The following is a 23,244-nucleotide window of genomic DNA, read 5'->3' on the forward strand; positions in this document are numbered from 1 at the left end:
TTATTTTTAAAGGTTATTTCATGGATCCAGGATACTATGCATCCTGATAGAGTTCCCTTGGCCTTTGGAATTAAAATACCCCCACATCATCACATCCCCTTCACCATACCTAGAGACTGGCATGGGGTACTTTCCATAAAATCATCTCTCAATGCAAATCAAACCAGCTATTAGGCTAACTGAAATAAAACCATGTTAATCTCTAGGTATGGTGAAGGGGATGTGATGATGTGGGGCTATTTTAATTCCAAAGGCCAAGGGAACTTTATCAGGATGCATAGTATCCTGGATCCATGAAATAATTGGCCTTTAAAAATAAAAATCTGCCTGCCTCTATGGGAATTTAACATAGGGGTGTACTGACTTATGCTCCCTGTATTTTAAGGAAGAACATTTATTTATTTACGATACATTATTCATTCACAAAGAAAATCGGTGTCTTTAAAGGTTGGATTTTTTTCTATTTGTTTTAATTAAGGCATTAAGATCAATTTCCAAAAGATGTTTTTTTTATTCCTCTCAACTTTAGCATGGGTGTGTAAATTTATGCAAGCCACTGTATATCTGTTTAAGTGGACGCTATATTTAGAATATTTTCAGCCCTTTACCTTGCTGTCAGACGGCCCTTTACGACGGGGAACTGAAGACGTTATCTCTGCTCTCTTCAAAGCCACCAGACTCCTTTGACAAAAACTGTAATTTTACCTCACAGAACACGGGAGTTGCTGCTCTACCTCTGCCTCCGTCGGTTAGTTTGTTTGTGTTATTGTGTGAGTTTGGTGTTTTAAAGAGTTAGTAGTAGTAACAAAACTAACCAATCAAGGCAGTGGTAGACCCACTCGCGGTTTTAAGCACGTCGTTAGCGTTCACAGTTTGGTTTAGGCACCAAAACTACTTAGTTAAGTTTAGAAAAAGATCAAGATTTTAGTTTAAATCAGGCGTTACTTCACTTCTAAGTTCCGCACGTGACGCTGAACGTGATGAACAAACGTAAAGATGAGACAAAATTACTACTTGAACAAATGACTTATAGGAGCATTTTTTTCGGGGGGGACAGACTCTAACTTTCAGTATGTAACAAGTGCAATGGGAATGTCATTTTTAGGAGGCAGGGTTGCTCAGGTCTCCAGGTAGTGAAGCAAGAACCTCAGATTCACGTTGAATCAAAGGTCTAATCTATACAGTAGTTTACACTTACAGGCACTAACTGTCACTTTGTTACAGAAGTCAGTCACCGGTAGTCTCGCTTTGCCAGACCTTCCTCCACAGCGTTGTGGAGGAGGGTCTGGCTAGTCCACACAGCATTATGGGATGGGAGAAAAAAAGTGCTCTGGTTCATTGGCATTTCTTTAAACCAATCACAATCATCTTGAGAAGAAGCCCCGGTGCCTCTGTTAAATAGCCTCAGGAAGGAACTTGTTTTGGTGGAACATGTGTACGTTCAAAAGTAGTTTTAGTCGTGCAACAGAAAACTCAGATTGGACAGATAGTCTAGCTAGCTGTCTGGATTTACCCTGCAGAGATCTGAGGATCCGGCCGAAAACAAGTACATACGGCGGAATTTCCGGCAGCAATGGGGAAATCGTGGATATAGACTAGTCACCGGTTGTCTGTAGGTGGGGAGGCTATGGGAGCAGTGCATTGTGGGATTAGAGCAGGGGTGGCCAACCAGTTAGGTATAAAGAGCCACAAAAAAAAACGCACCAGCAAAAAGCCACACACACAGTTTTTTTTCTCACTTAGATTGACTCAGTGGGAAACCTGACAGTCTTTGTTATCCACAATCCTTTTCAGGTCTTGCTTGAACTCGGTTGTGGCCACTCGAAGCAACTCTTTCACTCATTTGTCACTAAAGGGGCTTTCAAACAATCGGATTCAGCAGTGAAAGGGTTAACGAGGAAGGTGATCTGTGGCCGCTGTTTTTCCTCAGGTTGCAGAATCTGTCCTCAAAACTCTGCTGCATTATTTTCCATTTTAAAATAATTGGCAAATGTATTGGCAGTATTGGCAGATGCATTCAAATGTGTTTTTTGTTTACTTATCTGAAATACTGTATGTTTCAGAAAAGTTAAAAACAATCAACCAATGACACAGCCCCCAGCCACACAGTAAGAGCCTCACAGGAGCAGGCAAAGAGCCGCATACGGCTCAAGAGCCACAGGTTCGCCACCCCTGGATTAGAGGATGCCAGACAAAATTAACCTCTGAATAATTTTTACTTTAGTTTTTCATGAAACCCCTGAACAGTTTGTCCAGGTGTAACAGAATCTTTGACCCCGTCCAGCCAGCAGAAGGACAATATGTTATGCACACTACCTTCTCTGAAAAAGCCTCCAGGAATGATCTGGATTATTTCATTTATTTCATTTTTTTTATCTGGAGAATTACACAGCTTCAATTTGTGAGAATTACTCCACAGCCAGACCGCCTTGCTCTGTTCGGAGAAACACGGGATGGAAAGCCGTGGAGCCCGGCCGTGTCAACACTGCCGTCCTGTAAATATTTATAGCCGTTTATCTGGCGCGCTGCGGATTATCAGCTTAGCGAGGTACAGTAATCACCCTCGACCAACACACACACACACACACACACACACACACACACACACACACACAAACTCACCGGTTATCCTGATGTGTTGAGACTGCAGGGACAAACACAGCAGCAGGTCTGAATATGTAAGTTCATCATACCCACATCACAAATCAGAAAGTTGCTGATCATATGTTAATCCTCTGCTGTATTTTCTGTTTTTCTGTTGTTGCAGTAAACTTGTTTGTGTGACAAAGCTCAAAAAAGCGCCTTGCAGAAAGACATTAAAATCTGAATACTCCAGTCTATGAGAAGGAGATAAAAATAAAATGTGTATAAGGAAAGTCAGACCTGCAGGCTGTAAGTTTGTGACTAACGAGACAAAGCTGTTCTCTTTGAGTGAGGAGGTTTCATATTTTTCACATCTCCAGTCCCTTTAGGAGAAGCTTTTACTGAACCTGAGCACTTTATTTTTAGACTTTGTTTTATGAGAAGAAGCTCGGTGGGTAGAGGTGGAAGACGTATTCACATCCTTCACTGAAGTAGAAGTACTAATACCACACTGTGAAAATACTCCACTACAAGTTAAAGCCTGCATTCAAACCCTTACTTAGGTAAAAGTATGTAAAATATCCTTACAATACTTACAGTAAAAGTACTCACTGTGTAGTAAAATGTTCCCGGGCAGAGTTTTCCTATTATATCGGATGTAAATGCCCCGTTTTCAGCTTTGTGACGATGCATTTTCCAGCTGATCCAAGAGGCTTTTTAAAGACTTTATTTTGCTTAACAAGTATAAGAATTTCTTCAACACATGAAGGAACACTTCATCCTTCAGTTTATCACAAACATTTAAAGAGCTCATATTATGCTCATTTTCAGGTTCATAAGTGTATTTAGAGGTTATACCAGAATAGGTTTATGTGGTTTAATTTTCACCACACCATATTTTTGTTGTACTGCACATTGCTGCAGCTCCTCTTTTCACCCTGTGTGTTGAGCTCTCTGTTTTAGCTACAGAGTGAGACCTCTCACTGCTGTAACATCTTTGTTGGGAGTTGCACATGTGCAGTACCAAGGTAAGGACTACTAGCCAGTCAGAAGCAGAGTATGAGGGTGTGCCATGCTAGCAGCTAGGCGAGCATTATAACGTGTGTTCCAAAGTGACCACGTTTGTCTCTGAAGTAAAGGCTGGACTACAATAGAGCTGTTTGGAGCAGTTTGTGAACAGTGTTTTCTGTTGGAGACGGTAAGTCCCTTCGGGGGGGACTTTGGGCTTTTTCACTTTGTAAACCTATAACGTACACAAAAAAGATATATAACACAAAGGAAAGGAGAAAAGCCAAAAAGCACAATATGAGAACTTTAACATCAACACATCTGGAGATACGGGGTTTTCACTGGACAGGAAGGGGATGAAAAACGGTCTTCTGAAAAGTAACTAAAGCTCTCAGACAAATGTAGTGGAGTAAAAAGTACAACATTTACCTCTGAGATGTAGTGGAGTACAAGTGTAAAGTAGCATAAAGTGGAAATACTCAAGTACATTGTTGATGTAATTTACTTGAGAACAGTTCTTTAGATGTAAATAAAAAAAAATCCAGTGTAAACTCTGTTTACTTTTATTCCGTTTATTCATTTTGTTCAAGCAACACAGTCTGCAGAGAGGACAATATGAGATGAAAAAAAACCGGGACGGTTGAGACAGAACCTCCCTTCTTCTCTTGTGTGTAGCTCAATGTTTTATGATTCGATTTTATTCATGTTTCAAAAATATACCAATACCAATAATTATCAAGAATTAATCCTTAATTTACTTCGAAAGACCAATCAAAAACCCCTTTAACTTGTCCTTTAAATGTTAAAAATGAAAACCCTTAAAACACCCTATTTGAAAAGAGAATTCAGATTGTCTGGGGTATTCTTCTTTACATCACCATGTAGAATTAGTTTGGGATGTGCTGTATCAGTATGGAGAGGAACCGCAGACCCTTTTCAGATCGGCCTCAGCTCACAGCATCTTCATCCGTTTACTGAGGGCTGCAGACCTCTGGTCCCTTTTCAGCTCGGGCCTCAGCTCGCAGCTTCTTGAGGGTCTCCTCCTGCTTCATCTGTTCACTGAGGGCTGCAGACCGCTGGACCCTTTTCAGATCGGCCTCAGCTTGCAGCTTCTTCAACTGTTCCCTGAGGGTCTCCTCCCGCTTCTTCATCTGTTCACTGAGGGTCTCCTCCCGCTTCTTCATCTGTTCACTGAGGGTCTCCTCCCGCTTCATCTGTTCACTGAGGGTCTCCTCCCGCTTCTTCATCTGTTCACTGAGGGCTGCAGACCGCTGGACCCTTTTCAGATTGACCTCAGCTCGCAGCTTCTTCAACTGTTCCCTGAGGGCTGTAAGAGTATCAGTATGGAGAGTAACCTCCACTGCAGACTGCTGGACCCTTTTCAGCTCGGCCTCAGCTCGCAGCTTCTTCATCGGTTTACTGAGGGTCTCCTCCAGCTGAGTCACAGCTCTCACCACAGTCCCCTCAAATGAAGGTGGACGGACGCTGACTTGTGTCCAGTCCCTGGTGGGTGGAGCAGCATTCAGGGACGTGAAGCTCTGGAGGAGGTGGAGGTGGTCTTCAGACTGTGAGAGCTGCTCCACCTCAGTGCTTCTCTTCTTCAGCTCAGAGATTTCCTGTTCCAGCTCTTTGATGAAGCCTTCAGCCTGTTTCTCCATCTTTCTCTGCTTCTCTTTGATCGTGTCGATGAGCTCGGCCTGGCTTCTCTCAACAGACTCCTTCAGAGCGGTGAAGACCTGAACACCTCCTGCTATCTCTCTGTCTGCATCTTCCTCACTGAGCTCCACTGAGTGTTTGATCTCCTGAATCTTCAGTTGTCTCTTCTGGATCATCTGCTGAATTTCAGCCTCTGTCTTCCCCAGCTCGGCCTTCTTTCCTTCATATTCTTCTTTCAGAGGAACAACATCATGTAGCTTGTGGTCTGAAACAGTGCAGAGCATGCAGATACATGTCTGGTCGTTCTTACAGAACAGCTCCAGCAGTTTATCGTGCTTCGTACACATCCTGCCTTCCAGGTTCTCCACAGGGTCGATCAGCTGATGTCTTTTCAGACCTGACCTTGTCAGATGAGGCTCCAGGTGAGTCTCACAGTAGGAGTCCAGACAGACCAGGCAGGACTTCAGGGCCTTCAGTTTGGTTCCAGTGCAGACGTCACAGGGAACGTCTGCTGGTTTGGAAACTTGTTGCTCTGAGCTGCTGCTGCTGCTGGCTTCCTGTTGAGCTGACTGTCTGAACTGAGCAGCCATCTCAGAGATGAAGGTATTGACTTGTAGCTCAGGTCTGGTGTTGAAAACCTTTTTACAGTTGGGACACTGACACTGCACACTACTATCCCAGTGATCAGTGATGCAGGTTTTACAGAAGTTGTGTCCACATGGTGTGCTGACTGGATCAGTGAACACATCCAGACAGATGGAGCACAGAAACTGATCTTCAGTCAGCAGACAGCTGGCAGCAGACATATGGACAATCTGAGGATAAAGAGTGTGGAAAAAAAACTGTTAATACATATCTTTTGCTTATTTAAATTAGATCCTTGTCATGGCAGTGTGTACAGATGAACACTGTTAGGCTTCCCTTAGTTGCGCCAAAGCACAGACCTTGGAGATGCCGAGGTTTACAAAGACTCGCCGGATGCTGGCCACCACATAACATCTATCTAGCAAAGTGTCTTTGCTATTTTAAGACCGTCCAGCACCCACGTCGTTTAAATAGCAAATGCACCTGCACCTGCATTGTGCACCTACACAATGCAGGTGTGTTCATCTTGAAGCAGTGGGAAGTGATCGCGCCAGTGACCAACAAAAACCTGGTCTAAAGTCAATAATGCAGCATTTCATTGTTATTTTAACAGAGCATTAGTAAAATGCGCCTAGGCTCGTGCACAGCGCGCACACACTATGCTTGTTACAAACACACAGGGAAGCGCAGCAGCACACACACATGCAAATGTGTATAAAATATTACCGTGCATATCCGCCATCATAATGACAATGCTCCAAGGTCCAAACGCGCCTGGCTTTTAAAGGGAATGGGAGATGATCTCTGATTGGTTGATTGCATGTTACGCCCAAAACACACCTCTGATTAATGAAGACACTAAGTACAACCCTTTAGAACCATGCACCCGGACCCTTTTTTCCACCGTCAAACTAGCAGAAGTGGATTTGGACACACCCTAAACACACCTAAAATAGGGCCCTTAGTGTTAAAGGGTCAGCCTGAACAAAGAGGAGGAAGAGGATACAGAGAGCAGAGAATCAGACCCGTTAAATGTGCAGTAAAAAAGATGGAAGCCACTGCTCTGGACTGCAGGAAATTATATACAAAATAATTTCTCAACAACAACCACCCCCACGGCCACCGATGGAGCCCAGTTAAACATTTGTCCTGAGTGGAACTTCCTGTCTGAGTAGAGCTCAGGTTCTGAGTTCATACCGGTTGTTGAAACACAGTAAATATGATCAGCAGGAACTACGGAGACCGTGAGGCTGAGAGGAAAGAGGTTGAAGTTGAGGGCTACTTACCAAAGTGTCACAGTTAATATAAGATGTCAAATGTTGTCTTTATAAGCAATAAAAGATCAAATCAGACACTGCTCTGGACAACTCAAAGTAAGGTGACCAGATTTCTGAGACAAAATCTGGGGACATTTTCAGCTCAGAAGCGTAAATACCTCCAAAACAGGTCACGTTTTTATCTTTGTAAAACTTAAAACGGGGACACTGCCCCAGGGGGGGGTCACTAGACCTAGAGCTGCACTGGGGCACACTGGGGGGGTCCATGGGCATGCTCCCCTGTAAGAAAATGTTGTCTATTTTAACGTTTAAATGCATCAATCTGGTGCACTTTGAAAAAGAAATTCAGAGTTAGACTTGATTATTCTTATCTACAGTGTTGGGAGTAACGCGTTACAAAAGTAACGCAATTACAGTAATGTATTCCCTTTTGCTGTAACGCAGTAATATAACGCATTACTAATTAAATTTCGGTAATATTATACTCGTTACAATCTCAGTAACGCGAGTTACAACGCATTTTAACGCAACATTTAGTGGTGCATTGGTTTTTTTAAGAATTCACCAACACCGAGACACATTTCTTCACAGGCAAAAAAAAAGCCGTATTATTTTCCTGTTACTGTATTCGATGGTTGAGATGACTGCAGAGACAGATACATTTGCGAGATGGATATTATTTTCAGGAGTTATTACGCTGCGTTGAAGTGAGCTGTCCTGTTTCTGTTCCCGTGGTCAGAACCAGAACCAGAGACGGTACGGACGGCATGTATGTCCCAACAGGTGACGGTGCGTCAGCGGCTGACAGATATAAACATGTCCGGAATTAATGTTGAGGCTTGCTACACGTAAATATCGTTGCATTTTTATCAGCCGTAGAGAGTAACTCTGCCTGTAGTGGAATCGCTTCGAATGACGACCAAAAGCGCTCGTCTTTTACTGTGACCATTTACTGTTCAATATGTTGCAGTTTTACAAACAAGAAAGTGAACAACTTGAGCCTGACGGACATGTTGCTTCTCAGTAAGCTAGCAAGAGTAGGCTACACAACAGACAACTTCCGTGTAGCCTACTTCAAAATAAAAGCACTTCCTGTGACGGTTCGCAGTAAAACTAAATTACTGTTAAATAAGGTTGTGTAGGCTACCTTTTCACAAATCAGCTGTAAATCAAGTACTGTAAATAATGTAAATAGTGAGTTTTAATCACACTATAATTGAACATTTCCTTTAGAGTGTTTTAACCTAAACAACATGAATTTCTTATTGAAGTGCTATAAACAAACATTTTACAACAATGCCGTACTTTTAATTGAGTATTTTCATTTTCTCCTACTTGCCTATTATACGTTTTACTTATCTATTTTTTATAGCTTTAGTTACTTTGCATATTTATATTGATTATACAAAATATGAATAATCTATGATGTATTAAAGTGGATAAAGACGAGACTTTATTGATCTGGTGGTGAAATTCACAAGCTAGCTGCCAAATCAAACCTCCCCTGTTATTTTGGTGAAAGTAACTCAAAAGTAATGCAAAAGTAGTGTAACGCATTACAATTCAGAGACAGTAATATTGTAATATAACTAATTACTCTCAAATGACAGTAACTAGTAATCTATAATGTATTACATTTTGGAAGTAACTTGCCCAACACTGCTTATCTATGGATGGAAATATTTGTGCTGTAGCCTGAACTATTTTGCACTTCAAAATTATAACCATGCACACACAGATGGAATAGTTTTTTCTTAATATTTTTGCATTAATGTCACTAGGAAGCATATCAGTAGAAATATATATTCATATTTGTAAGTGAAATATATATATATATATATATATATAAAGTCAGTGGGATTGTCTGGAATCTGGCAATATAATAACCGTTATGGTGGGATACATTGGCTAAGAAAAATGTCTGTGCTGACATAAATAGTTTACATGAGAATACATTATAATTTTGGCCCTTTGGCTGAGTCTCTGTCTGTCAGAGGGAGAGCAGGAGACGGTTGTGAAGAAGTTGGTAATTTCATGGCAAGGATTAACACTTTTTCATGCACTATATCCGAGTCACATTCTCATTAGGGGCTGAGCCCCCTAAAGGTCTGATCCTAGACTCGCCCCTGCTGCTACTTCATACTTGTACTCCACTACACCTCAGAGGGAAATGTTGTCATGTTTACTGCACTACATTTATCTGACAGCTTCTGCTTTATTGCTTCAGGCTGGGCTTGTTTCTGCAACAGCTCATTGAGTATCGGATACAATTAAAACTATTGAGGAAATATTTTCCTTTGACATTGGTCCAGTATTAAACGAGATCGCTGCAGTCGGCAACGGCGAAACAAGCTACATGTACAGTAAGTTAATTGGACAATTGTCCAACTTGTATTTACGTTCATAAGAGTCCTCTTTTTTTACCACTGACAGGCTCAGATTAATATTTTAAGTGTCCGACAACATTATGGAAAGGATTTCTAAGGAGGTCGACCTTTCTGTTAAAGAGTAAGATCCTTTTTTTAAACATAAAAAGTACGCGAAATTGCGTTCGCTAAACCCACCAGACTCCATGTAAATAAACAGTGATTTTAGCATTGTAAAATATTGGCACATGCACGTTTAGGGTGTGCGTGTTTGGTCAATGTTTGCTTTCTTTTATTCCAATTTCGGGTCTGTCAGTCACAGTGAAAACCGGGGACATTTCCGGGGACAGGCCCAGCCGGGGACAGGTCACCGAAACCGGGGACATCTGGTCACCCTAATATGATCAGCTGTTGTGTCTTACAAAGACAGACAGCAGGAACTATGGAGACCGTGAGGCTGAGAGGAAAGAGTTTGAAGTTCAGGGCTACTTACCAAAGTGTCTCACAGTTAATATAAGACGTCAAATGTTGTCTTTATAAGCAATAAAAGAAAATCAGACACTGCTCTGGACAACTCAAAGGGAAGCTAAACTAGTTAGCTTTTAGCAGGCCTACTGTATCTACTACTACTTTGTTTCTTTGTTCTGGATTCTGGTTATAACTTTGAACACATATTTAGTGAGTGCAGTTTGTCTCAGTGTACTCACCAGTGTTAGGCAGAGATTCTGCTGTTGAGAAAAAGCTGCTGGATTCAGCTGAATGTTTCTTTAGAGAGAAACAGAGAGAGTTGTCTCGACTGCAGCTCTGCTGTCGCTCAGACAAACTTTCACTTTTATTTCAGTAAATGTGACGTTGTAGCTCTCAGTGGCCCGTCGCCAAGAGAGGAGCATCTCGCTGCAGTCTGCGGGAAGTGGGGCTTGACATCAAGCCCCGCCCACATCCAAGTCAGTCATTTTTTTTTTTTTTTTACCTACGTCGTCTCCCCATACGCTCGAACCATACAGTCTATGGCTCGAACCATGCAGTCTATGGCTCGAACCATACAGTCTATGGCTCGAACCATGCAGTCTATGGCTCGAACCATGCAGTCTATGGCTCGAACCATACAGTCTATGGCTCGAACCATGCAGTCTATGGCTCGAACCATGCAGTCTATGGCTCGAACCATGCAGTCTATGGCTCGAACCATGCAGTCTATGGCTCGAACCATGCAGTCTATGGCTCGAACCATGCAGTCTATGGCTCGAACCATACAGTCTATGGCTCGAACGGACCAAGATGGTAGCAAAGCTGATATCCTCTTGTTTCACATTAGATGACAGAAACTGATGTAAGCTAAACACAAACTACATTTCATGCAACAACAGTGAACTGTAATTGGGCCCGTGTACTTTTTCGTTCATTTGATTTCCGACTTTGAAACGAAAAGAGTGGTTCGGAAATAGCGTAAGACTGCTCCGGTGAAAGCCTTGTTTTCATGAGCTTCTGGGGCTAGCTGCTAGCTAGCTCGGAAGCTACATCTGATGGAAGGCAGGTTGCTAATTAGCCAATGCTAAAAAAGTATGGAAGTTGCCTACTAGTTTCCCCTGCTTTCTATCAATATCCCTCAGTATTTGTCTTTTGGTGTAGTTTGCTAACATGCTCGTAGACATGTAAATGAACTGTTTGCGTGCTAGCTAAGTCAACGGTCAACACCTTTTATATTGTAACGTGAAAGCTCAGGCTGCGTTAGCTTCAGCTAAACCACAGCAGCAACTTGCACTGTCCCGTTAAAATGCAACTTCAACCCTCGGATATAACGGTAATCACGTAGCGATTTTACTGTATCTAGACATCTGTATGTGTGTTCGACCTTTTGAAATACTTAGATCAGGTGTGTTACTGTGCAGGTAATATCCGAGGAGCATCTCGCATGATTGTGAATTCTCCTGAACCAGACTGAGACCATTTAAAGACTCAGGAACCCTTTGTAGGGGTTTTTGATTAATTAGCTGATTAGAGTGGGACACTTTGAGCCTAAAATATTGAACCTTTTCACAATATTCTAATTTTCTGAGGGTTTTCATAAACTGTAAGCCATAGTCATCAAAATGATAACAAATACAGGCTTGAAATATCTCGCTTTGCATGTAATAAGTCTATATAATTAGTTTTACCTTTTAAGTTGAATTACTGAAATAAATGAACTTTTGCACAATATTCTAATTTTTGGAGTTTCCCCTGTATGCTTCTGGTTCACCTGTTAATTGTTAAAGTAAAATCGCCCCTTTGTACATTTGGTTGTGACTGAATTCTTGCTGTTAATATGAAAGTCCATAACGAAACAACACACCATTCTACTTTTGAGGGCTAAATTAAATGAAATATGGCTCGATATTCCGTTTGAACACATTGTCATCAATATTAACAAGGTTTAAAATGACCCATTTTTCAAATTTGGATATCATTTCAAAATCAGAAATCAGTAGTAACTACATGAAAACTTCACTGTTGCATGAAATATCGTTTGTTTAGCCTACATCATCAGTTGCTATCTAATGTGAATCAAGAGGCTCTATCAGCTTCTACCAGGCTGTCTTTTTTTTTTTTTTTTTTTGTCTTCAAAAAACTTTATTATTCAAGTACAGATCCATAAACACATTGAAAACATTAAATGCATACATACATACACGAAAAAGGGGCGCATTACATTTACATTAAAGAGGTTGTAAGGCATTGTAAATGTTCAGAGTCCGGATGGCTTTCTTATTTGTCAGTCCTTTTTTTAAAGTTTTAAAATATAATTTCATGTCATTTTTAAATTGGTGACTAGCCTATTCGGTTTTCTTTCAGATCATTTACATTTATAGATATAAAATTTTCAAATAAAATTAAAAGATTCAAAATAAAAAACATGTCATTTATCCAAATAATTTTCTTCATAGTAAAAAAATTCTACCAGGCTGTCTTGGTCATGGATGTATTAAGAGAACGGTCTTGGTCCGTTAGAGCGTATGGGGAATGACGTAAGCAACAAAAAAAAAAAAGACTGACTTGGATGTGGGCCGCCTTCCCGCAGACTGCAGCGAGATGTACTTGCGCAAATTTGTGCTTAAGTTAATGTACTTAGTTACATTCCACCATTGTCGGTGGCTAGACTATACCTAAACTATTAGTTTAAGTAGTTAAGTGTGTGATAAGTTGTTAATGTTGTTTCTTCCATTGATCTCATCTGAATCAACCAACAAGTTCTCCAAACCATACGACGATATAGGTCGTGTATTCCGACCCTCTATACCAGTGATTCTCAACTGGTGGGTCGGGATCCAACAGTAGGTCCTGGACTCGTTCTGGGTGATCGTAATGCCTTAATTTAAATTTTGCATTGATATGGATCTTATCTCAGTTAGCCTAATAGCTAACTGAGCTAAGATCCATATCAATGCAAATCAAACCATCTATTAGGTTAACTGAGATAAAACCATGCCAATCTCTAGGTATGGTGAAGGGGATGTGATGATGTGGGGGTATTTTAATTCCAAAGGCCAAGGGAACTTTATCAGGATGCATAGTATCCTGGATCCATGAAATAACTGGCTTTAAAAATAAAAATCTGCCTGCCTCTATGGGAATTTAACATAGGGGTATGTATAATTATGGCCCCTGTATTTTAAGGAAGAACATTTATTTATTTACAATACATTATTTATTCACAAAAACAATTGGTGTCCTTAAAAGGTCGGATTTTTCCTCATTTTTTTAATTAAGGCATTAAGATCAATTTCCAAAAGATGATTTTTTTATTCCTCTTTTTAGTCATCTTTAGCATGGGTATGAATACTTATGAGCAGCACTGTATATATATATATATATATATATATATATTTTTTTTTTTTTTTTTTTTTACGGACATGCTTCAGAGCCATGCAGCGGTCTAGCTCCAGCCAGTAGCCATGGTAACCATCATTTGATTAATGTTCACTTTAAGTTTGTGTTGATGTTCGGAGGAAAGATGGCGAAGCGCAAATATGACCCTGAGTAGTTAAAATGTGGATTTTCGTACATTGAGGATAAAAAGGGACAGAAACCCCAGTGTGTGATCTGTAATGTAAGTGCTTGCACATGAGACCATGACATTTGCTCAGTTTGAATTCTATAAAAGTGGGTCGCGATGACCATGGGAAAATGTGGGTCACAGGGTGAGATCAGTTGAGAACCCCTGCTCCATACAACCCACAGAAAGTTTCATAAACTAGCGGCCCTAGAGATGGCAGGAAATTGACCCTTAGGAGGGTTTTCCGGAGCTCCGTTTGCTCCATAAAGTTTAAAAACTCAGCTTTTAAACAGGACACAAATCTCGGTCTCCTCTGTGAAAGTCCTGTTTGTTTGATTCAATCACCACCCTAACCTGCCTCCTTATTCGGAGCTTTGCAGTCTTCGGGCCCTATCTTGCACCCGTCGCAGCGCAAAGCCCGTTGCAAGTGTCTTTGCTAGTTTAAGACCGACGCAGTTGTCAGTTTCCCATCCAGCGCCCACGTTGTTTAAATAGCAAATGCACCTGCGCCCATCTGTGCGCCCATGGGCGTGCTGGTCTTACAGGGAGGTGTGTTCAGGTGCATTCTGGGCGTGCTGGTCTTACAGGGAGGTGTGTTCAGGTGCATTCTGGGCGTGCTGGTCTTACAGGGAGGTGTGTTCAGGTGCATTCTGGACGTGCTGGTCTTACAGGGAGGTGTGTTCAGGTGCATTCTGGACGTGCTGGTCTTACAGGGAGGTGTGTTCAGGTGCATTCTGGGCGTGCTGGTCTTACAGGGAGGTGTGTTCAGGTGCATTCTGGACGTGCTGGTCTTACAGGGAGGTGTGTTCAGGTGCATTCTGGGCGTGCTGGTCTTACAGGGAGGTGTGTTCAGGTGCATTCTGGGCGTGCTGGTCTTACAGGGAGGTGTGTTCAGGTGCATTCTGGGCGTGCTGGTCTTACAGGGAGGTGTGTTCAGGTGCATTCTGGACGTGCTGGTCTTACAGGGAGGTGTGTTCAGGTGCATTCTGGACGTGCTGGTCTTACAGGGAGGTGTGTTCAGGTGCATTCTGGGCGTGCTGGTCTTACAGGGAGGTGTGTTCAGGTGCATTCTGGACGTGCTGGTCTTACAGGGAGGTGTGTTCAGGTGCATTCTGGGCGTGCTGGTCTTACAGGGAGGTGTGTTCAGGTGCATTCTGGGCGTGCTGGTCTTACAGGGAGGTGTGTTCAGGTGCATTCTGGGCGTGCTGGTCTTACAGGGAGGTGTGTTCAGGTGCATTCTGGGCGTGCTGGTCTTACAGGGAGGTGTGTTCAGGTGCATTCTGGACGTGCTGGTCTTACAGGGAGGTGTGTTCAGGTGCATTCTGGACGTGCTGGTCTTACAGGGAGGTGTGTTCAGGTGCATTCTGGGCGTGCTGGTCTTACAGGGAGGTGTGTTCAGGTGCATTCTGGACGTGCTGGTCTTACAGGGAGGTGTGTTCAGGTGCATTCTGGGCGTGCTGGTCTTACAGGGAGGTGTGTTCAGGTGCATTCTGGGCGTGCTGGTCTTACAGGGAGGTGTGTTCAGGTGCATTCTGGACGTGCTGGTCTTACAGGGAGGTGTGTTCAGGTGCATTCTGGGCGTGCTGGTCTTACAGGGAGGTGTGTTCAGGTGCATTCTGGGCGTGCTGGTCTTACAGGGAGGTGTGTTCAGGTGCATTCTGGGCGTGCTGGTCTTACAGGGAGGTGTGTTCAGGTGCATTCTGGGCGTGCTGGTCTTACAGGGAGGTGTGTTCAGGTGCATTCTGGGCGTGCTGGTCTTACAGGGAGGTGTGTTCAGGTGCATTCTGGGCGTGCTGGTCTTACAGGGAGGTGTGTTCAGGTGCATTCTGGGCGTGCTGGTCTTACAGGGAGGTGTGTTCAGGTGCATTCTGGACGTGCTGGTCTTACAGTGAGGTGTGTTCAGGTGCATTCTGGGCGTGCTGGTCTTACAGGGAGGTGTGTTCAGGTGCATTCTGGGCGTGCTGGTCTTACAGGGAGGTGTGTTCAGGTGCATTCTGGACGTGCTGGTCTTACAGGGAGGTGTGTTCAGGTGCATTCTGGACGTGCTGGTCTTACAGGGAGGTGTGTTCAGGTGCATTCTGGGCGTGCTGGTCTTACAGGGAGGTGTGTTCAGGTGCATTCTGGACGTGCTGGTCTTACAGGGAGGTGTGTTCAGGTGCATTCTGGGCGTGCTGGTCTTACAGGGAGGTGTGTTCAGGTGCATTCTGGGCGTGCTGGTCTTACAGGGAGGTGTGTTCAGGTGCATTCTGGGCGTGCTGGTCTTACAGGGAGGTGTGTTCAGGTGCATTCTGGGCGTGCTGGTCTTACAGGGAGGTGTGTTCAGGTGCATTCTGGACGTGCTGGTCTTACAGGGAGGTGTGTTCAGGTGCATTCTGGACGTGCTGGTCTTACAGGGAGGTGTGTTCAGGTGCATTCTGGGCGTGCTGGTCTTACAGGGAGGTGTGTTCAGGTGCATTCTGGACGTGCTGGTCTTACAGGGAGGTGTGTTCAGGTGCATTCTGGGCGTGCTGGTCTTACAGGGAGGTGTGTTCAGGTGCATTCTGGGCGTGCTGGTCTTACAGGGAGGTGTGTTCAGGTGCATTCTGGGCGTGCTGGTCTTACAGGGAGGTGTGTTCAGGTGCATTCTGGGCGTGCTGGTCTTACAGGGAGGTGTGTTCAGGTGCATTCTGGGCGTGCTGGTCTTACAGGGAGGTGTGTTCAGGTGCATTCTGGGCGTGCTGGTCTTACAGGGAGGTGTGTTCAGGTGCATTCTGGACGTGCTGGTCTTACAGGGAGGTGTGTTCAGGTGCATTCTGGACGTGCTGGTCTTACAGGGAGGTGTGTTCAGGTGCATTCTGGGCGTGCTGGTCTTACAGGGAGGTGTGTTCAGGTGCATTCTGGGCGTGCTGGTCTTACAGGGAGGTGTGTTCAGGTGCATTCTGGGAGTATTGCTATCTTTAGGCAGCGGGAAGTGATCACGCCATTGACCAACAAAAACCTGGTCTAAAGTCAATAGCGCAGCATTTCATTGTTATTTTAACAGCAAATTAATAAAACTAGTGCAGTGCCTGTTTGGAATGGGCGATTGCTTGGCCTGTGGTATTGCTGCTTGTAGAATTCATCAAACCCAAATTGTACCCCAAAATGACTTACAGAATGACCCCAAACCACTTAATATGCAACTCCACTGTATAGCCTACTACTGACTTACAGTGTAGGCTACGTCTACATCAGAGGAAGACGTTGTACTACTGTATTTACCTGACAGAGAACGCTGCAGATTCAGAATGTAATCACTACATATCACAATGACAATGTGGAGTAATCAGACATTAGCGTCATGGACTCATGGCGGTGTGCTACCCAACTGGCCCGTTATAAACGCTAATCAGCACATATCTGCGTTCATCAACCACCAGAACCGGACCGTGTGTGTGTGTGTGTGTGTGTGTGTGTGTGTGCGTGTGCGTGTGCGTGGGTGTGCACAGAGAGAGAGAGATTAACATTTCAGCAGAGGTGTTCATTTTCATACAGGTTTAGTGGCTTGACGGTTAACGGGGAAGTAGGGGATTTGATTCGCGAGTTATTTTTGCGACTTAATTAACCCGACCCAGGGTGAGTCTGATGAAAACTGATGTATCTGCCTGGTTCAACTCTGAGATTTTCTCGCATTGCACCGCTATGTGAAGGAATAATCTCCAAGATTAGGCTACGTTATGTTCTGTCAGCTCACAGCAATTTAATATAATCGCAGGAAAATAGTCCCCCCGCTGTTCTAAAGCGTTCTGCATGTGGTGTCTGCTGATGTGCAGGTTACCTTCCCCCCAAACACGGACACACACATATATATACAGATACGTCTGGCTTTATAAGATAGATAGCCTGCCTCTAAGTGGCATCACGCTCTGTCTGCACTTGTTATGTGGTTGTGCCTTGCATGTGTGGGATTCTGATACGTCCTTAAATTCGGGAATTGTCTTTTGTTTATTCAAAGTCAAAGACAATCCAAAGTAGTGCAACTTTGCACATTTTTGTGGATCTGAAGTGTATGCCACATTGTAGCTGCCAAAGCTGCGCTGCTCTCTGTCTCTGGTCCTCAGGGTGAGAGGGGGAGTGGCCAGCAGCTAGAGCGGCAAAAGTCAATGTGTGCTTCTTTTAGCGATATAAATTTAACGATATGTTTTGCATTTATAATCCAAACAACGTCAAACTTGGCACTGCACTTACTCCTGCCCGTAGCAAGACACCTGTCAAGTTTGAAATCCATCGGACTAACGGTTCGAGAGATATTCGCATAACACACAGACAGACAGAAAGACGTTCCTGCAATTTATAGAGAGATGCACCTAGGCTCGTGCACAGCGCGCGCACACTATGCTTGTTACACACACACACAGGGACGCACAGCAGCACACACATGCAGAAGATTACAAATGAAAATATTACGGTGCAAAACCTCCATCATAATAGCAATGCTCCAAGGTCCAAACGTGCCTGGCTCTGATTGGTTTATTGCATGTTACGCCCAAAACACACCTCTGATTAATGAAGACACTAAGTACAACCCTTTAGAACCATGCACCCGGCGCACGGACCCTTTTTTCCACCGTCAAACTAGCAAAAGTGGATTTGGACACGCCCTAAACGCACCTGCGCCAGGCGCTTCACGCCGTGCGCTTAGATCGTTAAAATAGGGTCCTTCGTCCTCTTACTTCCTGCTCTGCTCCCATCTTTTTCTATTCTTCAGAAATACTACGGCCTTTAGAGGGCTATAATTCGTAATTGCTGCTTGAACAAATGACAAATCGAATCCACTGACAGCCCCGCTATGCTGTAGCTGGGTTCACGTACAGTCTTGCAGTCAGTTTAACGAGGTTGAGAACTAAAATCCAGATTTGATCAAACTCATCAGAATACTTCTTTCATAAACCTGCGGGAACCTGGAAAATATCTGCAGCCTGTCGGGGAAAACCCCCCTGAACATTACGACATGTTTGTGTGGCACACATACATTATATGGGTTCCCTCAGGCCTTTTGAAGTGTAAATGTCTCCTATGCCACTCAAGCAGCTTTTGAAGTAAACTGTGTGTGTGCACGCCGCAGGTGTGTGTTTATGCGTGTGTATTTATGTGACAGTGAAAGAGAAGAAGTGTGTTCATGTTTCCCCTGCAGCCTGTCCTCCTGCAGCCGTAGATGCCTGCCGTGATAGACAGCAGCGGTTGACAGGGAGAGGAAAGGCTGCTCGTTGTGTTCCCAATCGCTTCCTCTATCGCACCCTGCATCAAATTGGAGATGTCAGTCAGATCTCACCTGCAGCACAACACACTCTATCAGAGTGGGGGGGGGGGAACACGACATCAGCGTCAGTTACAAAAAGCAGGGGAATAGGGGATTATTTGATGAAATGAAAATCTGTTTCTATGAGATAAATTGCTCCGTCCTTCATAAAGTTTCCACTCACCGCGAGCAGGTGACAGCTGTGCCGGCGGTTTAAGACTAAATTCACTTTCAGTTGACTTTCAAATGCAGCTTCATTATGAGGTTAGAGCTTTCAGTCTCAATTAATTTCCTTATGGATCATTTTAATACTTTTATGAGAATTTAGAGGTATTTCTTCTGCGTTAGAAGTTTGATGATTTGTGTTTTTAAGCCCCCAACGTCTCCTTCCAGGCAGCGCTGCGACCGTTGACTTCAGGGCACATAACCTTAACCCTAACCCTAACCATAACTGTTAGAGAAATTTTGATTCACATACTTTCTCTCTTGTTATTATTAAACTGTTTGCATAGAATAATATTATACTGAATACTCTAAACAAGATAACATGGAGCCATTGCTTGTCCTTGTCTGAGCACGGTGTGTTTCTGAGGGCGTACATGCCCTCCCAGACCAGATAGGGGAGACGTCATCGACTCTGACAAGATAATAATTGACAATTAACAACTCTGTATCATGATTTATTGCATTTACATTTGATATTACATTATATATACAAAAAGCAGCTGTAGAGAGCTTTTCGTTAGGTCATTGTCTGTTCTATTCCGTAGTGCGGAGACTGCCTCCTTGTTGGGTTCTCAAGTAAAATGAACTTTAATATATCTTCAGTGGCCCTGTCTATTATTTGATAATGAAATTATTCTAACAATAACCATAACCATTGCCTAATCCTAGTGTAGACATTGGGGGCTTAAAACACAGATAAACACGTTAGAAGGTCAGTGGACGCAGCAGAGAGAACGTCCTTCAGGGTTTAAACATCTCCGTCGCCCTGCTGAACTAGGGCTGCTCGATTATGAGAAAAATCATAATCACAGTTATTTTGGTCAATATTGAAATCAGGATTATTAAACACGATCACTCATTGACTTTCAAAAAGATGTTGCATTTATTGAACTTAAAAGACAGTGAAACGTGGAAAGAAATCAACAGTGAAAACACCTTGAACTGTTAATACTTTTCCCGTTGGACTTTTTGAATTCCCCTTAAAATAAATAATATAAAAAATATATTCAAACGTTGTTGGCTGAGTGAGTGTAGCCTTCGGGAGAGGTCATTCCGAACACAAGACAAAATAAAAGTTAACTTGCAAAACGTGATGTGCAAAATAATAGGTTTTTCTCGATTACATTGTTTTTGTGAGCGCTAGGAGCCAAAATTCAAATTCGATTAATTGCACAGCCCTATGTTGAAGTGTCTTTAAAGGATAAAGCTGGAACTATTTCATATTTTTTAAAATAATTCAATTAAAAGACCAAAGCCAACAATGTGTTAGTCGGCCTCTCAATACTTGCTGACGTCCCTTCCCAGTCTTTGTATTTTCATCCTTGTGGGGACTGAGTTTTCTGTCCTTGGATGTAAGCCAAGTCCCCACAACGTGAGTGTATGAACAGACCAGCGTCCTCACAGTGTGATGACACACACCTTCAGCAGGTATCCGTGTATCAGAGGATGAATGAGACGGACTGAATGATGAATGATGACACACAGAGAGACTCTGACTGGCTGTTCAGTATTCAGGCCTTTTAGATCGGCTGTAATTGGATCAAATTCACGTTGCTGCTCTAAGAGTTTAATGTTTCCGTATTAAACTCCACTAGTTAGATTGAGACTGTCCTCCCCTGAAAATTTTTCCCACAAGTCGTTTGTTCAAGCAGCAGTTATGACGCATATTTAAGTTTATAGTGGGGGCGCCCTCTAGTGGCCATAGCAACTATTGCGGGAGCTAAGCAGGAAGTAAGGTGACAAAGTATAATAGTGCGTTCCATTTGTACTCGGATGTTGTATTTTCCGAGGTGAAAGTCGGAAACGCGCCCCTTGAACTCGGATTTCCGAGCTCGGAAGTTAGACAATCTCACAGTACCCGGAGCTCAAAATCCAACATGGCGGCCCCATGCATCAACAGTAGTGAAAGCTGTAGTAACATACAGTTATAAGCACTTCTGTCTTATTTGTGTCTCACTAAATCAGTCGTACACACATTCCTGTCCATCTTCTATCTGTGGACATGTTATTACTGTGCTGTGTGTATGCACAAAAAACAGCATAATGCGTTGTTAACAACTGGTATTGCTAACAATAGCTAACCTGGCTAGAGCTATTAAAAACAAGGAAAAATCGGACTTGTAAATAGAACGCATTCACCTCAGGTGTGACGTCATTCACAGCTCTGGCTCCCGAGGTCAATGGAACGCACAATCGGAGCGAGAAAAGTTGGTGGATGTGTCAAACAAAAGACCAGGGTTCATGTCCCATTTAAAAAGCAAAGTAAACAGACATTTCTTTTTACTTTACGGAACTACGTGGCGTTCTGCGTCATGTGCATAACCAGAAGTGAAGTAGCATCGGAATTTAACCCAAACCACCATATTTTTCTGAACTTAACAAAGTAGTTTTTGTGCATAAACTTAACCAAACTGCAATCGTTTCACAACGTTAACGACGTGTTTAAATCCGCAGCCGTTAAGTTCTTTGGTTTAGATATAGGGACGGACGGAAAACGTTCCTGTGGGTCGTATTAGAGGGTAGGAACAATCACTCTGCTAGTATTTAGTAACAAGCTGTTTTAATGTACTTTTTATTCCCCTTGACCTTCTTTTCTTTCTGTTCATGTGTTCGTGCATTTTCCCAGAATGCTTTTTGACCTGAAGAGAAGGGACGTAGACATGTTGCATTCAGCTGTTGGTGGCACATTTAAAGAAACCAGGAATAATCATTTAGGGCAATGCCACAAATTAATTGGATTTTTCACTTCAGTACCAACTAATAGCCAGATCTGGGCCTTTATTCCCATATATTATGAATAACTTCACAGACTCATCCCACAAACATGAAGATTAAATCTGTTCCTGACATGAATTACCCTCCACTTCATCACATTAATAAAACAATCAAGAAAGCCCGCCAGAGCCTGGGGCAGCAGTGCATCATGGGACTGTGTGTGTGTGTGTGTTTTTGTGTTTTGCAGGGTGTTAGACTTCCAGCGTGTCCCCTCCTCGACCGCGGTGGATCCCAGTCCTGTCAAACGGCCCCGCCCTTCCTCCTCCTCCTCCTCCTCCTCCTCTTCCTCTGCCGCAGCTCTGAGGATGAAGAGCAACAGAGTTGCCAGCAGGAGCAACAACACACGATCCTCCTCCGACAGCAAATGTAAGAGAGAGCTGCACATCGTCGCTGTTGGGTGAAAAACTTGAACGAATGAATGAATCATTGTATTATTGTGTCACGCATAAAGAAACTATAACCAGCCCAAACAGGCTAACAAGACACCGTTATCTACATCAAGGGACCAGATACCAGAGTAGCAACATAAATTACATATTAAACAGATAAACCTTCTTGTCGTTAGTCCCATGCTTTAGAAACAAAGGTTGACAAAATGGAGCGGTCGTTTAAACAACCGCTCCATTTTGTCGTCATCAGTACACCAAAACATTTTAGGATTGTGAAAAGATATTTCATTTAAGGCGGGTGTTCTTAATTCATCAAAATAAGGACAATACAAACGAAAATGGGATTCATTCTCAACTTCTCCTAATTCACATAGTTCACACAACCTTTTATCCTCTTGTATGTCCAAAATCATTTTGTTTTTTTCAAAAAATTAAAAAAAGCTAACTTTAATAAATAAATAAACTTAAATAAAAGTTATTTATTTCAGATAAACTCAGACAAAATCGCCTCGTCACTGTCTAAATCTTGACAGAAGTAAAGGGTGACTAACAGCATTGATTTATAAACTGAAATTAAAGTGACGAAATATGGAGATAAGTTTCTGCCCGACGACAACATGTTTGTGTTGCTGAAAACCTCAAAACTCGAACAGTTAACTTTTATAGAAACACAACTGTTCACTGACGAAGCAAAATGTTCATATTGAACGTCTTTAAGGGAATTATTGTGGCCTTTTGGTAAATATTGCATAGTTGGAGTTGGTGGAGACCAAAAATGGAGCTAAAAGAAGAGTGGATATTGTAGATGGAGTATTTATTTATTTAAAAAAACACTTTAAAAATCCGCTCTGCTCGCTCGCGCTCCACTCACAGCTCTGTTTCACACATGTAGTACACAACAGGAGATATCGGATGCGTTCACAATTCCTGAAAATAATTTGTTATTATTAAATTTTGTTTAGGCAAAGTCTTTATTGACGACAATTCATTAGGGGATTGCTCCGGTGTAGCTGGAAGATCTGCCTGATGTCCCTAATTTTCGGCCGGATGTCCGTCACCTTCCTCGTTCTTTGTGTTGGCGTTCTAACCT

The 23,244-nt window shown here is 42.9% G+C and overlaps 2 protein-coding genes across 3 annotated transcripts in view; one reads left to right on the forward strand and one right to left on the reverse strand.

The window, feature by feature from the left end:
* LOC116036359 overlaps nt 1–23,244 on the forward strand; it is an 83,057-nt gene that overhangs the window by 44,944 nt on the left and 14,869 nt on the right. For both annotated transcript variants that reach the window (XM_031279892.2, XM_031279891.2), the window contains exon 3: nt 21,953–22,131. In XM_031279892.2, coding sequence (XP_031135752.1) covers nt 21,953–22,131 — 179 coding nt within the window. The remainder of the gene's footprint in view (nt 1–21,952; nt 22,132–23,244) is intronic.
* Nucleotides 4,164–10,302, reverse strand: LOC116036330 (E3 ubiquitin/ISG15 ligase TRIM25-like). Its single transcript, XM_031279854.2, has 2 exons — nt 10,183–10,302; nt 4,164–6,062 (listed from the first exon to the last, which is right to left on the reverse strand). Exon 2 carries the CDS (start codon nt 6,051–6,053, stop codon nt 4,563–4,565), a length of 1,491 nt encoding a protein of 496 aa, XP_031135714.1. The 5' UTR covers nt 6,054–6,062; nt 10,183–10,302; the 3' UTR covers nt 4,164–4,562.

This window comes from Sander lucioperca, chromosome 7, assembly GCF_008315115.2.
Source record: "Sander lucioperca isolate FBNREF2018 chromosome 7, SLUC_FBN_1.2, whole genome shotgun sequence".
NCBI lineage: Eukaryota > Metazoa > Chordata > Actinopteri > Perciformes > Percidae > Sander > Sander lucioperca.